Source organism: Pteropus medius, unplaced genomic scaffold (genome assembly GCF_902729225.1).
Source record: "Pteropus medius unplaced genomic scaffold, Ma_sr-lr_union100, whole genome shotgun sequence".
In the NCBI taxonomy this organism is placed as follows: Eukaryota; Metazoa; Chordata; class Mammalia; order Chiroptera; family Pteropodidae; genus Pteropus; species Pteropus medius.
In genome coordinates, this window is record NW_024351543.1 from 13787671 (window position 1) to 13804055 (window position 16385).

General features: G+C 34.0%; 1 protein-coding gene across 5 annotated transcripts in view; it reads left to right on the forward strand.

The window, feature by feature from the left end:
• CLASP2 (cytoplasmic linker associated protein 2) overlaps positions 1–16385 on the forward strand; it is a 149749-nt gene that overhangs the window by 82772 nt on the left and 50592 nt on the right. For all 5 annotated transcript variants that reach the window (XM_039843427.1, XM_039843429.1, XM_039843428.1 and 2 more), the window contains 2 exons: positions 284–457; positions 11372–11473. In XM_039843427.1, the coding sequence (XP_039699361.1) occupies positions 284–457; positions 11372–11473 (276 nt within the window). The remainder of the gene's footprint in view (positions 1–283; positions 458–11371; positions 11474–16385) is intronic.

The following is a 16385-nucleotide window of genomic DNA, read 5'->3' on the forward strand; positions in this document are numbered from 1 at the left end:
TACAAAGGATAGTTATTTTTTCCCATTTTATGGAAGAGGAAAGTGAAAGAGGCAGAGAAATACTGAGACAATTGTCCAAGATGATTTAGTTGTGACAAGACTGAAACTGAGACATTCTGACTTTAAAATACTGTAAAGTACTTCCTAGTACTTCCTAGTGTCCATTTGGCCACTGCTTCCTTTTCAACCATTTGTCATCATGGATTAGTTCATAGTTTATATAATTCTTATACTGTCTGCAGTGATTTAAATAATATAGGTTACTTTGCTTTGTTTTCCATAGTATCAGCAGGCAGCAGCAAAGCCAGTTCCCTTCCAGGAAGCCTACAGCGTTCACGAAGTGACATTGATGTGAATGCTGCTGCTGGTGCCAAGGCACATCATGCTGCTGGACAGTCTATGCGAAGTGGGCGGTTAGGTGCAGGTGCCCTGAATCCAGGTTCCTATGCATCACTAGGTAAGATAGCTAATTATGGGAAATTGCACAGTGTTTTCTCTCAGGTCTCAGTAAAGTCAGAATGGTAGTGGTAGCTTAATCATTTCTATTTTATTCTTGCCAGTTAAGGATAATCCATATGTTTTAATGTGATTCGTACTTGAGACATAGTTCTGAGGTATGTAAGCTGCCATGTTTCCACTTTTCCCTATTGTTGTCCTTCTAATCATCTTGATCAAAGGAACAATTCTTAATTTCATGATTTGTCTATAAAATTTTCATAGCCCTGCACTACTGCCACATCCAACCGTTGGTTGCTGAGGAGGTTTGGGAGGGGAATTGACTTTGTAACCAGCTTCTTTGTTCTCTTTCTCCTACTTTTGTTCCCTTACCAAGAAGTTAAAGACTTCTAGGGACCTGGAAAAACATAATCAAAGCTTAAATTTATATTTCCCAAAGCTATTCAGAGTTTGTTTGTTCGTTTGTTTGTTTAATGTCCATCCACTTTAAAGTTTGAGATTGGGTATCACATTGCTTATCTCTGTTTTGTGCTTCATTTTTCTTTCTTTTGGGTAGTACTGGTGGAAAACTAGGCAGACAGGTCATTGGAACAATAGAAAGTAGAGAGATTTTAATATGAATGTAATACATGATAAAGTTGGCATGTTTTAGTATGAATGTAGTACATGATTTTTGGCACAGTTGTATTCAATGAGGAAAGGATAAATTATTTAGTAAATGATATTTAGACACATGGCTTACAACTTGGTACAAAATTAAGTTAGAATCATGTTTTACACCCCATAAAAATTTATTCCGGATAACAAAAATGTTGAACAAAAACATAAAACAACTTGATGAAAATATAGTTCATATAATCTCAGGTAGAAAAATTAATTGCTAAACATAAAGGCCAAAAACCCTCAAGGGAAGAGTCCCTCAGATTTAAATCTTAAATATGAAACTATGAAGTCACGTGGCTGAAAACTAAAAGGAATAAAGGTTTTCCCACATACTACAAAAAAAGTTAAAATGTCTGAGAAACAGATGAGCTTATTTTTATAGAGAAATGTTCTACGTTTGTATTTCAAGAAAAGCATATATCAATATTGCCCCCAAAACACCAGAACAAATAGCGAATCTAAGTTGTAATCAAATGCTAATATATTTATAACAAGAAAGTTAAGGTTAGTGCCTACCATTGATAAAGAACATGGTTAAAAAGTATTGATGTGAATTAATCATGGAATACCTTTTCTGAGTGGCAATTTAGTAATACCCATGAAGCTTTAAATGTTTAGAATTTTGATTGAGTAATCCAATATTTATAGATAATTATGTCAAGAAATAAAATATTCATGTTTTTAATAATAGACATCAGAGTCAACCTTGATATAAACAAAAGGGGGATGTTTAAATTATAGTAACTCTTATGTATACTACATAATCATTAACAAGTTATATTTGCAATGAAGATCAAATATTGACTCCCAACCAATGTGTGATAATTTCATCGTTTTGTGTAAAATTATAAATAGATGAAGAGCTGGACAAAGATGTAACACAGATATCAACAGTGGGTTGATTAGTGCTTTCGCTTTTCATAAAACTTTTCTGTATTACAACATTACATTGGTAGGAATGCGATGTTATTTCAATATGTGAAAATCAATCAACGTAATATACCATATTAATAGCATAAAGGACAAAAACACATTATCATCTCAGTAGCTGTAGAAAAGGCATTTGACAAAATCCAGCATCCTTTCATAATAAAAAAATCTTCAACAAACTAGGAATAGAAGGGAACTTTCTGAACCTGATAAAGAGCATCCATGAAAAACCCACAGCTAGCACCACACTTAATGGTGAAAGACTGGATGCTTTCCCTCAAGGTCAGGAACAAGATAAGGATTTCTATTCTTTATCATGGAGGTTCTAGAAAGGTCAGTTAGGCAAGAAAAAGAAATAAAAGGTATCCAGACTGGAAAAGAACTAAAACTATCTCTATTTACATGATCTTAAATATAATCTTATATATAGAAAATCCTAAAGAATTTACAAAGAAACTATTCAATCTTATTAATGAGTTCAACAAGCTTGCAGAATATAAGACCAGTATACAAAAATCAGTTGATTTCTAAACACTAGCAATGAACAGTCCAAAAATGAAAGTGAGAAAACAGTTCCAATTACAATAGCATCAAAAAGGATAAAACACTTACAACTCAACATAACTAAAACAGTAAGACTTATCTAGGGAAAACCACTCCTGCGTTTCTCCTTTACACTAATAATACTGCTGACATCAGATGTGTGGGTTTTGCACACCAAGCAATTCTCCTATACCAGCTGAGTGTCCTATAGTTCAGTTTGATTTTGATTATGACTCTAACCGTAGTTAGCACAGACCTCATGTGTTCAGTTCTCAGTTTTTTGTAAGACTACCCTGCTCCCACTTTAGACATGAATTGCAAGTCCAGATTATCACCTGTGCTTCTGCCAGTTGGCTATAAATTGGAGGTTCCCATAATCCCCTCTTCAGGTTCAGTAAATTTGCTAGAGCAGCTCACAGACTCAGGAAAAGAGTCTACTTACTAGATTATTTGTTTATTACAAAAGATTTTAAAAGATATGAATGAATAGCCAGATGAAGAGCCACATGGGGTGAGGTCCAGAAGTGTCCTAAGTGCAGGAGCTTTTGTCCCCATGGAGTTGGAGTGTGTCACCCTCCTAGCACATGGATATGTTCATCAACCCAGAAATTCTCTGAATCTGTATTTTGAGGGTTTTTTGGAGGCTTTATCACACAGGCATGATTGATCATTAACTCAGTCTCCAGCCCCTCCCTCCTTCCCAGAAGATAGAGGTTGGGACCGAAAGTTCCAAGCTTCTAATTGTGGCTTCATCTTTCTGGCAACCAGCCCCCACCCTGAAGTTGTTTAGGAGCCTACCAGGAATCACCTCATTAGAACCAAAGACACTCCTATTAACCAGAAAAATCCAAGGGATTTAGGAGCTCTGTGTCAGGAACCAAAGTCAAAGACCAAATATCAGAACAATAGATGCTATACTCCTAGTGCTCTTATCACTTGGGAAATTAACAAGGGTCTTAGGGGAGCTCTGTGCCAGGAACTCTGGACCAGAGACCCACACACACACACACACACACACACACACACACACACACACACACACACACTGTATACATATACTTTTTTCACACTTGTACACAGAAAACTACAATACTTTGTCTAAAGTCTGTGTGATACTGGCATAGGGATGGACATATAAACCAGTGTAATAGAATTGAGTGTCCAGAAATAAACCTATATATTTATAGTCAGTTGATTTTCAACAAGGATACCAAGACCATTCAGTGGGGAAAGAATTGTTTTTCAGCAAATGGTACTGGAACAACTGCATAGCCATATGCTAAGGAATGAATTTGGACTCCTACCTCACATCATATCCAAAAAATTAACTCAAAATGGATCAAAGACCCAAATGTAAGAGCTAAAACTATAAAACGTTTTTTAGAAGAAAACAGGTGTAAATCTTTGTGACTTTGGATTACGCTATGTTTTCTTAGATACTACACCAAACACACAAACCAAAGAAAAGATAGATAAATTGGCCTTCATCAAAATTAGAACATTTATGCTTCAATGGGTACCATCAGGGAAGTGAAAAGACGGCATACAGAATGAGGGAAATATTTGCAAATCACATATCTGATTAGGAACTTGTATCCCAAATATATAAACAACTCTTAATAACTCAGTAACAGAAAGACAATTGGACTTAAAAATGAGTAAAGGATTTGAGTAGACATTTCTCTAAAGACAACATACGGATTGCCAATAAGCACATGCAAAGATGCTCAACATCATTAGTCAGCATGGAAGTGTAAATCAAAAGCAAAATGAAATAGTGCTTCACACCCACTAGGATGGTGTTGTCAAAAAGATGGATAACAAATACTGGCAAGGATATGGAGAAATTGAAATATGACAAAATTGCTGATGGGAGTGTAAATGGTAAAGTCACTATAGAAACAGTTTGGCAGTTTCTCAAAAAGGTAAACATAGAGTTACCATGTGACCCAGCAGTTCCATTCCTAGCTGTATACTCATATGAAACATGTTCTCATAAAAATGTGTATATGAATGTTCATAGCAATATTATTCATAATAGCCAAAAAGTGGGCACAGCTCAGATGTCCATCGACTGGTGACTGTTTAAACAGGTATGTCCATACACTAGAATGGAATATTATTCAGCCATAAAAAGGAATACATTACAATATTCCCCCCTTATCCATGGGGAATACATTCCAAGATCCCCAGTGGATACCTGAAACCATGGCTAGTACTAGATCTTATGTATACTGTTTTCTCCTACACATAAATACATACCTTTTCACTTGAAGAAACCACTTTATGACTTCTCTTTGGCTTATCCAAATTGTCAGTATTACCACTCTTGTGCTTTGGGCCCATCATTAAGTAAAATAAGGGTTACTTGAACACAAGTACTGTGATACTGAGACAGTCAATCTGGTAACTGAGATGGCTACTAACGGGTGAGTAGCACATACAGGGTGGATACACTGGACAAAGGGGTGATTCACGTCCCTGGAGAGGTGGAATGAGACAGTGGGAAATTTTATCATACTTCTCAGAACTGCATGCAATTTAAAACTTATAAATTGTTTATTTCTGGAATTTTCCATTTAACATATTCAGACCTTGGTTGACTGCGGGTAACTGAAACCATGGAAAGGGAAACTGCAGATGAGCCGGTGAGAGACTACTGTACATGAGAATGAAGTACTAATGCATGCTGCAAGATAGACCTTGAAAACACAAAGCCAGACACAGACAGCCACATATTTTATGAATCTATGTATATGAAATGCGCAGAATAGGTGAATCCACAGAAACAAAGAAAATTAGTTGTTGCTAGGGGCTATGAGAGGAATAGGGATTGACACCTAATGGGTACAGGATTCCTTTTTGGAGTGATGAAAATGTTCAGGAATTAGTAATGAGCATTGCACAACCTTGCAAATATATTAAAAACACCAAACTGTATACTATAAAAGTGTGGATTTTATGGTACATTACTTATATCTTTTTTAAGTGGGGAAGAAACCGGAAAGCAAATCAAAATAAAACCTATTCATCCAAAGTCTTGAAAAATAAAAATATATTCAATATTTATTATTTTTATTACCAGAAAAAAGTACTGTATTTAAAATGTTTTAATGTGAACTAGAAAGCCAATTCATCATAGTTTTTTCATAAGAAAGCCTAAAATAATGCCATGAGTGGACTTAATTTATTTCTTTTGGTTCTTTAAAGTTTGAATTGAATGTTGGGTCAGGAGGGAAAGGTGTACCTCTATCCTCTTTTCTTCATCTGGCCCAGATTCACTCAGGGACAATGAGCTACTTTTCTGTGGCTCTTTCTAGGACTTACATAATGGATTTTCTCATTTTCTCTCAATATTTTTTTCTCTCTCCTCTTTCTTCCTTTCTTCACTCCATCCTATTCCCACTGGCATCCCTTCCCCCACCCCCTCAGCTTTCTCATACACATGTGACTGGTGTTCTGCTTTGAGCCATGCTCATCATGGCTGAACATTTATGGATCATAGGGAATTATCTGTTGTTTTCAACAAACTCTTCAGTGAGCTCTTAGTTTTGCTAGGCACCCTGCTAGATACTGCAGATCCTGAGACATATGCTTCTATACTCAGAGAGTCTTTCAGGCTATTACTAGGTTCCTAAAGGATGAGCAGCTAAAAGTTTGTTGAGTTTTATGCATTTCGAGTTTCAAGTCCTTATGAGACATTAAACTAGAGCTGTTCAGGAGGCATAATGGTATAGTGAGATACACACACACACGTGCATACACACACATTGGTGGCATTGAGATATAGTGGTATAGAATTCAGGAGAGAAATCTATGCTTGATATTAGATTTGAAAATCATCAGAAAATTGTTCTTACTATAATCTTTCGATATTTAGCTCAGTACATTTCTTAAAGCAGTTGCCACTGGGTTTTTTTCCTCCGTTAAAGTGCCGAATCCTTTGGCAATAGGAATATCAATGAGTGTTTTGAAGTTTACCTTTTAAAACTTGATTCTGAGGAGGACACTTGGTATCCTGGGAGATAGGAATTTGTGTTTAAGGAAACCATGATATATGTATGCATATATGTGTATGCATATTTGTTCTCAACACCTGGGTTTGTGGAATTGCTTAAATGGAAAAGAAAATAAATGGTTTCAGTGGTGTTATGTGGACAGAAGTCAGATTTTAGTTGATTGAGGAAGAAGTTGAAAGGAGAATCTGTATAAATTATTGCTGTGCTTGGTCAAAAAAAGAGGTGAAAGAACAGTGTAGGAATTATCTGTAGTTAAAGAGAAATAAACTTTTTGGTTTTAAGATTGGAGGAGTTAAATAGGTTTGTTTACTAAAGTGGTAGAGTCAGTAGAGGAGGAAAAGTTTAAAATTCAAGGATGAGAGGAGATAATTTATGGCCAAAATTCCATGAAAGACACAAGGAATGGAAGTATAGAGCATAGCTGTGGAGCTAGCCTTGGATGTGAAAGGGTCATCATGATGTTTCAGTGAGGTAGAAGGGAAGGAAATGAAGGAGGTTGATTCAGAAAAATTGACTAGTTAGGTTTATCCAGACTGAAGGTTTTATAGAACCTGAGACTTCTAAGAAAGGATAGGGTGAGGAAGCAACAAGGCACTAGACAGGATAATGAAAAGAGAGCCAAAGAGTAGAATTTTGGGGTATATGTATGGGCTACAGAGGAATAGAACAAGCAAGGCAAGGTGTGACTCTTTGATTAGGAGAAACTCAGAAGACCAAAGCAGGGGATTTGCCTGATAATAGCAAGAGTCCAAGGCTGGGATATGGCACTAACTTCTCTCCTGTGCTAGTGAAAATCAGATTCATTATCAATTTTTGTTTTGTTTTGTTTTGTTTTTGTAGTCTTTATCCTACATAGGAACCTCATCTTGTTTGATATGTTTTAGTTGAAAACATGCTTCATATGTATGTCTCCTGTGAATTCTGTCTTAAAAATAATGTTTTCTGGCTTTTATAAAATCACTTTTTTTTCAAGTATACTAAGTTTTCCTCTGTTCTTTGCTTGCTCTTTCATCAAAGAGGATACTTCTGACAAGATGGATGGTAAGACCTTTCTAATTTTATTGCTAAAGATTTTTATGTCTCTTGGATTCTGTATAATATCTTTGTTCATTTCCTTAATTTCTGAAAATAGACTGCTTATTTAGCAGCAATCTTAATGTGAAAATGGCTATATAATTCTCTGATTGAATTTTAGATTAGGCATATCCATTTAGGGGTTTCTCAGTCTACTCAAATACTAGGTTACTGTTTGTTGTACGTTAAATCGGTTATCTCAAAAAAATTTTTTACTTGAACTCTTAGAAATAATCTTGATTTCTTAAGTCTTTCTCTGAAATATTAGACCCATAAGAATAGGAAGGAATTTTGTGTCATTTGATTCAACTCTTTAATTTACTAACTCTGATACAGAAAGAGACAAATTATATATTTTACAGATTCACATGGTTATTTATAAATATGAAATGCAAGTTATCTTTTTAAGAGTACTTTAAGCTTTGCCTTTTTGTTTTTCAGTATTCTAATGATTATAGTTTATCTCTAGTTCTTGGTTCAATATGGTATTTGTGTCTGGATGATATTTTTTATCTGATACTAGATAGCACATTATTCACACTTTTCCTTTCACTTCATCAGATACCATATGTTATCTAAGAATTTGAGCTTTTTAAAAGAACTTGTAAGAAGATACTGAATCTGTAAGTCACAGTATGAAATCTAGGAAAAATGGAGAACTGTATGTTTTCTATCAGTTATTACATAAACTCTGAAATTGATGTATCTTCCATTCTGATGAAATGGAACATTTAATCTTCAGTTAGGTACATGAGTGTTATTTTATTAGTCTCTGTGCTTTTCTAATGTTTAATTAAATTTAAAAAATCATTGAATGAAATGAAAGCTTACCATGAGATAGTCTTTATATTTGAGACCTTTCAGTATCAGTTGTACGTCGAGATTCTGGATCTTTTAAAAACAAATTGTTTTCACTTTTCAGATCAAAATATTTTCTTGTTTTGGTCAGAAACATTAGCCTATTTGAAGAATCACCTATGTTTCGTTATGTGTTACTCTCACTGATATTCAGTCCTATATTTTAAAAATGTCTGTATACATAAAGACATATCTATTATTATCCTTTAGTAGTAGTGAGTTATGGTATTTGTATTTGGTTGTTTTTGCTCGTTTTCATTGACATCTTAGGGAGCTCACATAAACGTCAAGTAAATAGCTGATGGATTGATAGGTCTTTATATTATAATGCTTTGCTGAAAATACTGGGTTAATGAGGCCTAGGTCATGGATTTGATTCCCATGTTTGTCAATTAGCTTTTCTAGTTCTTTTATGGACTAACTTTTGAAAATGCACAGAAAATATTCTTACTCTGGAAAGGTCTATAAAAATCTTCATTTCAAAGAGAAGTAATGGCAGAGTTGCTTCGTTCTTGAGTTATTAATTTCTCTAATTTTCTTTATCACTTCAAATTTTAAGTATGAAATATAGCAGATAAAAGTTTATGTTGTGGGATTTTGCTATTTTCAGTTGTCTAGGTTAAAACTCTTTTTGTGCTGTGAGTCACTATTTGTTTTTTCTCATAATGAATCTTTTGAAAGTTAATTTAAAGCTATGAGACTATAAGATTTTGTTTTTACCCTTTCATTTTAATCTTGGGTGGGAGGTGCGAAGTAGGTCTTACTATTAGCATTGGCAGAATTTGTTGAAATGTTATTGTTTTATTTCTCTTATTTAGGAACAGCATCTGAAGATGGTAAGAAATATATATTTTGCTAGTAACACAAATACCTCTATGTTAATATTTTTATTAGTAGGAATTAAATATTAAAAACTAAAATAGGCTAATTTCTTTGCAAATATATATAATTTGCCAGCTGTAGTAGCTTCTACATTTTATGTTTGGTTGCATTAGTTATGTATATGGATTTTTTTTTTTTTTTTTAATTCTTCATCCTGGAGTTTGCTTTGTACCTTGATCATCTCATGCTGGGAAACCATAACTGCTTAACATGTTTAATAATATCTAGTATAAAGTTAGCACATAGATTCATTTTTTTAATAGTGGCATTAATGCTTTTCTTTTGTATTTTGTGTTTTATTTTTTAATTTATGCCAGTTCACTTATACTTTGGGGAAGCATGTGCCATTGCTTTATTATTGGAGTTCGAGTATCATCAATGTTGAAATACATTTATTTAGTCAGCTTTTAAATGCATCTTTGAATTTGAGATTACAAAAACTTGCTGGGTATATTTTATTGAGCCAACGTACTCAAAAAATTATTACTTATTGCATTCAAATTTATAGAAGGGAAAAAATCATTTTTATATTTATCCTGCCTGAAAGCTGTCTTATTAAATCTCTGATTGGGTATACATTTTTCTCCCCCTAACTTCTACGTGGTGTGACCCTCTCTTCTAATACAAAAACCAAATAGATTTAACTTGTATTTTGGTCTCACTTACTCTGATATATTTGAAATATTTTCATATTTTAGATTTTAAGTCGGAATACCCTATGAAAATGGTTTCTGGAAGTGTGGCATTGTAATATAGAATGGTAGTATCAAAATACTTAACTTACCCTAATCTCCTTGTTATACTGGATAAATTCTTCATTTCAAAAAAAATTTTTTTTTTCTGTTTTACTTCTTAATCAGGAGAACAGTATTTCCTACTCTAAAATACTCTAGCATTCTACCAACTATACTTCTGGTTTTACTTTTGTCTCATTCCTAGTTCTTACTCTCTTAATTTTATACTTTCTTAATTTTTTTAAAAAGTTCTTAATTTTGTAATTTCTTCTTACTCTTCAAGATATTTTTTCCTGACTTATATAGCCATAACAGGATAGCTAGTATATTGTGATTACCCTACAAATCATACCTTTTAATAAAAAGGATTCTGAGCCCTTCTTTTTGATTATGTTTGGTATTGGTTCCTATTTGATAGTGGTTGAGACTGATGCTTAAGCACACCAAAGTACCTGCTTGTAATATATTTTTGTTTTTACTAATGACAGTTTACTTAAGGATTTTGATAAGCATTATCTCCTTTGGTTCTAGAAATAGATGCTGTGGCTTGGTTTTGTGGAGCAGGGATGAGGCAGTGGTAGAGGAGATAGGAGTACAACTTCAAGGTAGAGAAGGAAATGTATTGAGAAAAGTGCCAATTATAAATGAAATTGATTGGTTAGGGGAAGAGAATTGTCAACATGTCCATATACATTTGTAGTAATCTGAAGTTTAGCACAGGATGAAAAGATTAAATATTTTACCTAGTAGTATCTTTTCTTGCACATCGAAGTACATTTTCAGTCAGAAGGATTGTTTGGATAGTTGTTTCTAAGATTAGGCTTATATTTAAATTACATATAGGATTCGAAAATAAATTTCTTGGATACTAAAATTTTAGAATTGGAACTTCCATTTGAGAAACAAGTGGCATGCCTATGGTAATTGTCTTATTTATAACTAGACTAATCAAATTAAGAATGTAAATCTTTTAGTTTGACTCTACCCTTAAAGTAAAGTTAGCTTATGGTACAACACATAAAAAACAGTATGTATTTTTAAAAATTTAAGTGACATATAACCTTTACGTGCCATATGGTTACATTATTATAGAATTTAACAATACTTGAAAAGCACACTCAATTAGAAAATTATAATAAGACTTTTTTCCCTCTTTAATGAATATTATTATAGAAAAATGTCTTTAATTATATAAATAATTTTATTCCATAGGTCGGGTGAGAGCAAAGCTTTCAACACCACTTGCTGGCATGGGAAATGCTAAGACAGATTCTAGAGGAAGAAGTCGAACAAAAATGGTGTCTCAGTCACAGCGTACGTATTGTCTGTTAGTTTTCCTATATTTGTAATATGTTAGGATAAGTGTGTTGCTTGTATACTGTGTATTAGGAGATTGACCAGTGGATAAAGACAAAGCTAATTTTAAAAAGACAAGCCACATACTGAGTTCTTGTTCTATACTTTAGGTTCATCATCACCTGACAAAAATGAAGGTATTTTTTTCAATGTTTTGGGTCAGTTGTTGTGCATGTTTTGGATTTTTTTGAGTGGGTGTTGTCTTGTCTTTGGTGTGTTATTAGGGCTGCATCATTGATACCTGCCACTTAGAAGAAAAACTTCATCTGCTGTACAAACTTTTGCATGGAGATAATTTTAAATAGCACAAATCTCTTAGCATTAAGGTTTTCACAGTCTACTTAGAAACTTGCAAATGTGGAAAATTGTGCTTTTTAGAGGCAAAGTAATGGCCATATATTAGTATCAAATCTGGTTGCATCTAGCTAATGCTATTCAAGGACAGCTATGTGATATCTTCATACTCTCCCCAAAATCTGTTAGAATATGGCTTACATTTGTGGCGGCTATATACTAATTCATAGTGAGGAGACAATTAAAAATGACCAGTTAGTTACATTACCTGTTAAATTTAAGATTTGCATTTTTTGCTGTTTCATTGGAAGCTGACTTTTCTATGAGCCCAGTTATTAAAAAGCACAATTTTGAGATCTAGGTAAAATGAATGATCCATTTCTACGTGTTCCAGAATAGTAACACATAGACTTTATGGCATTTATTAATTTAAAAGAGTTTGTTCCCATTCCTCTGTAGCAAGAGATTTTCATTAGCACTTACCTATAAAAACAGGAATTATTTCCTAGGGAGGCGATTCTGGGGTTATTCTACATTCTTGGCTATTTTGAAAGAAGTAGATTTAACTATCTTTCACTGTTGTTTAGGTAATTTATCAAAATGTCAATGCCTTATTTATCTTTTTTTTTAACTTGATATCTGAATCTTAGAATCAGGGAAAAGGCAGCTGGGCTTGGAGAAGGCTAAGGTGGTGATTACATAAGTCCTACCTAGCAGATTCTCCTCTTCTCTTTCTAAAGCCAAAGAATTCAGGCAGGTTAATGATGGGAGTACTTATCAAGAGTCCAAAAAATAAGCAGAAATGCTTAGTAAAATTGGTTTGCAAATTTGAGGATTATATACAAATAGGAAAAATGGCAAGTGCTCTTTGAGTAAGAGCTCTTCTCCTACCCCGATTAGGAGTAGATCGTATCAGATATATCCCTGATCTTGTGTGGTTTTGGAGTAATTTTTTAAAGTAACTTAACCATTAGCAATGTAGCATCATAGTTTAGAGCCTCATCATTCCAAATATAGTGCCCAGACCAGCATCACCATCATCCAGGACCTAGTTACAATGCACAATCTCATGCCACCACAGAGCTACTGAATACAGTCTTTAACAAGATCACCAAGTTATTCGTGTTACAAAAAAGATTGAGAAGTATTGATTTAAACCACAGACTCTAGAGCCATACTACCCAGATTTGGATCAAGACTACCAGATTTTTAAAAGTTGTAAAATGAAGAGGATAATCTCATGGGTTTGTTGTGGAGATTAAACGATGTAGTATATTATTTCTGGGCCCAGAATAAGCACTATATATATTTTAGCTGATAAAATTGTCCTCGTTGTTTTTAACCTAATGTCAACTGAATTTTATACTCCTATTGTGTACTTCTGTACCTTGTTATTCTTATGGCCTTCAAGATACAAAGAAATAAATAATAGTAAAGTTAAGAAATTTAAAGCATGAAGACCGAACACATGGCAAAGATTCAGAGTGCTTCGTGTATGGTTTTTTAATATATTACTAAGGATCTCTCTTTTAGTTATAACTACTGATCACTTCAGTAGACTGTAGCATAATTCTTTTACATGTGACTTTTCGCTTTGAAACCAAATCCGCAGTACTTCAGATCTTCTCCTAAAGTGTGAGAACATAATGGGCTTTTAGACCTAAGTAGGATTTTAAGATTAGAAGACATTCCTGCTATACAATCACATAGGTTTTAAATCATATTGGAAAGGTTGTTGTTTGCTTGCTTGCTTATTTATTTGAATGACTATATGTTCCATTCCAAATTCTTTTGGAAAAAAGATATTGTGGTCCTATATAATTTGATGCAAGTTTCTTTACAATATATTTGCATAGAAATACTGCTGTGATCTCCATCTTCACTTTGTTGTAAAGTAATCCATTAGGGTTTGCATGATCTTTCCATATTTTTATATCACCATTTAGGGGAGGGGAAAAAAAACCTCTTGGATCAAAGCAGGTGTGTTCTCATGGCTAACCAAAATAAATAAAAGCAGACCTAGTGGAGAGACTTTCAGATTTATATTTATGTAAGGATTGTGTCTTTTTTTGTTGTTGGTAGTGACTGGTTGTGTACAAATGATTATACAGCCTATCAGAAACTGTCTCCCCACGCCAACTCACCCTCTGCCATTTGTTTTTTTCTCTGTTGTAAGAAAAAAGAAATTCGTAGCTTTTTCATGTAATTTTTCTTCAGCTATAAGATGTCGTAGTTCTTCCTTACCTGTAGGTTTAGGTTAAATGTTTAAATAAAAACTTAAACATTTAATTATTCAGATTTTAGGCCATCAGAAGAAAAGCTGAAGAGTTTACATTTTATTTTTGCAACTTCATTTCATCTGCTTTGTACATGAGTGTCTGATTTCGGTTTATCCACTGTAAAAGCTACTAAATGTATTGCTTTTGTTACAGACATCTATGGTTTGGGGATTTTTTTTTTTTAAGGTGTTTTTTTGTTTGTTTGTTTGTTTTGTTTTGCTTTAGGATTTTTTTATTTTCTAAGAACTGACTAAAGCTTTCTTATTTCCATCTGCCATCCATTTTAAATCTGCTCCTCCCCTCTTCATGGATTATAACCCTTACCCTAATTCTGCCTTTACACTTGTTCAGGATCACAATCTGCTAATACCATTGGTGGTAAGAATCTATAGACTTTATGTGTGCATCTATTGTTTCATCACCTATTTTCATTATCAAGAATGGGTTCTATTCAGCAGAAATTCTTATTTTGTAGCTGTATTGACAATTATGAGTTTTCTTTGGCTTGTCTCTTATTACCAAAACACTGAAGTTTTAAAAAAATCCAAGTTGATTCTACAAGTATAAACATTTGAAAGCAAAGGAGCGTTAGTAGTGCCTTGAAAATATCTCATAAAAAGTATAAAATGGTAGTTTGAAAACTTTAGGCAGCATAAGAGGTATCCAATTTCAAGTTATGCAAATTCAAGTATTTTTCAGTAGCATGCTATTTCCTAGATATATCATACCTCCCCCGCCTTTTTAAATCAACTCTGTGGTTTTCTTAGAAGAAATAATTAGCCTTGGTAGTTCTCTGCTGGGTAAAGAGCCTTGATATTTTCTTCTAAGTATAAATAATTCCAAATGAGCCATTGGCACTGGAAGTATCATTCTTAGGGTAGGGGTTAGGGGGCCATTGGAGGAGAGAGGATAATGATTAAAGCAAAATGAATACTGCCAATTATATATCCTAGGAGAGGGCATGAACGAATTTAAATGTATAGAAGGTGAGCTTGTATTATTTTGATAAAAGTCAATAAATCTAGAACAAGTGAAGTGGTTTTTCTGCTTCTGTACTGCATGTTTCCTGTCTGCTGAATAGACCCACACTCAAGGAACACTCTAGTCTTCTACCAATACCTCTACCCGCTAAATTTGTATTAGTTTTAACTGAATACCATATTGTACATGTTCAGTTCATTATTTACACATTTTATATTGTTGCAAGTGTTTCCATAAAATATTCCATCAGCTTATCTTGCATTGTGCGTTTGTGGCATGTTGGGTGTTTGGATGTTTTGGTGTGTATGTTTAGTTTAGACACTGCATGGAGAAACAGGTGCCTTGTGAGTATCCTTATGGTTATCACTGAAAGAAACCTGATATAAAGATTCTTCACCTGAAACATCATGAAACATTTCAAATGGACCATCATTTTTAAAGTAGACTTGAATAATTTCCCTACAATAATTTAGAATTCTTTCTACTCAAATAGTAAGTTCTTAATTTCATCAGAAACACTGCTTTGTTTGACAGTATTGCTATAACCAGTGGAAGTTAAGTTCCATTTTGTGTGCTAGTAATGTTTAGGAATTAAGCATGAGTTTAAATTGTATTCAGTAAGACCGTACCAATAAAACTATAGCAAGGGTCACATAGATCAGCAGCCGATGGACCACATCCAGCCTGCTTGCTTTCTTTCATATATTTTTTGGTCTACACAAATGATAAATGAGGAAATTCTAAAGCTTTCTTTAAAAAAAAAAAACCAAACCTGCCCTCAAGACAGAGCTGGCTGGAACTAAAAAGTCACCACTCCCTGCCTTACACTCAGCACTCTGCTCTTATTGACATCCCCCACTTGTCCCCATTTGCATTTGAGTTTTTAATCTTTGCTCTGTGGAACTGAATTATGATTGGGAAGGATTACACAAGGTGAGCAGTGACTGCCCTCCTGGATAGGAGAAATAGTACTCCACCAAAGGGGAAAAGTTGCCTTCGTGAAGATTTATTTAAGTGCTGGTTCAACTTTCCTGTAATGCTGTACCATTTAGAATCCAGAGTTAGAGTTTATCTTGCAGTTATCTTATCCTTTTTTCCATTGAAATGTTTTGGTTGACAGGGAACTCATCCCCTTAAAAGTTAACCCATGCAATTCTAGTTTAAAACCATGTTTCTTACCTTTTTTTTTTTTTAACCCTTGCCTCAGTTTCTGAGATTTTGTCCAGCTCTCTCTCCCTATCTCCCTGACCACATATCCTCTGCCTTCCAAGACTGAATATCGCTAGTTTGGAAAGGATCTGACTTCTTTGACATTT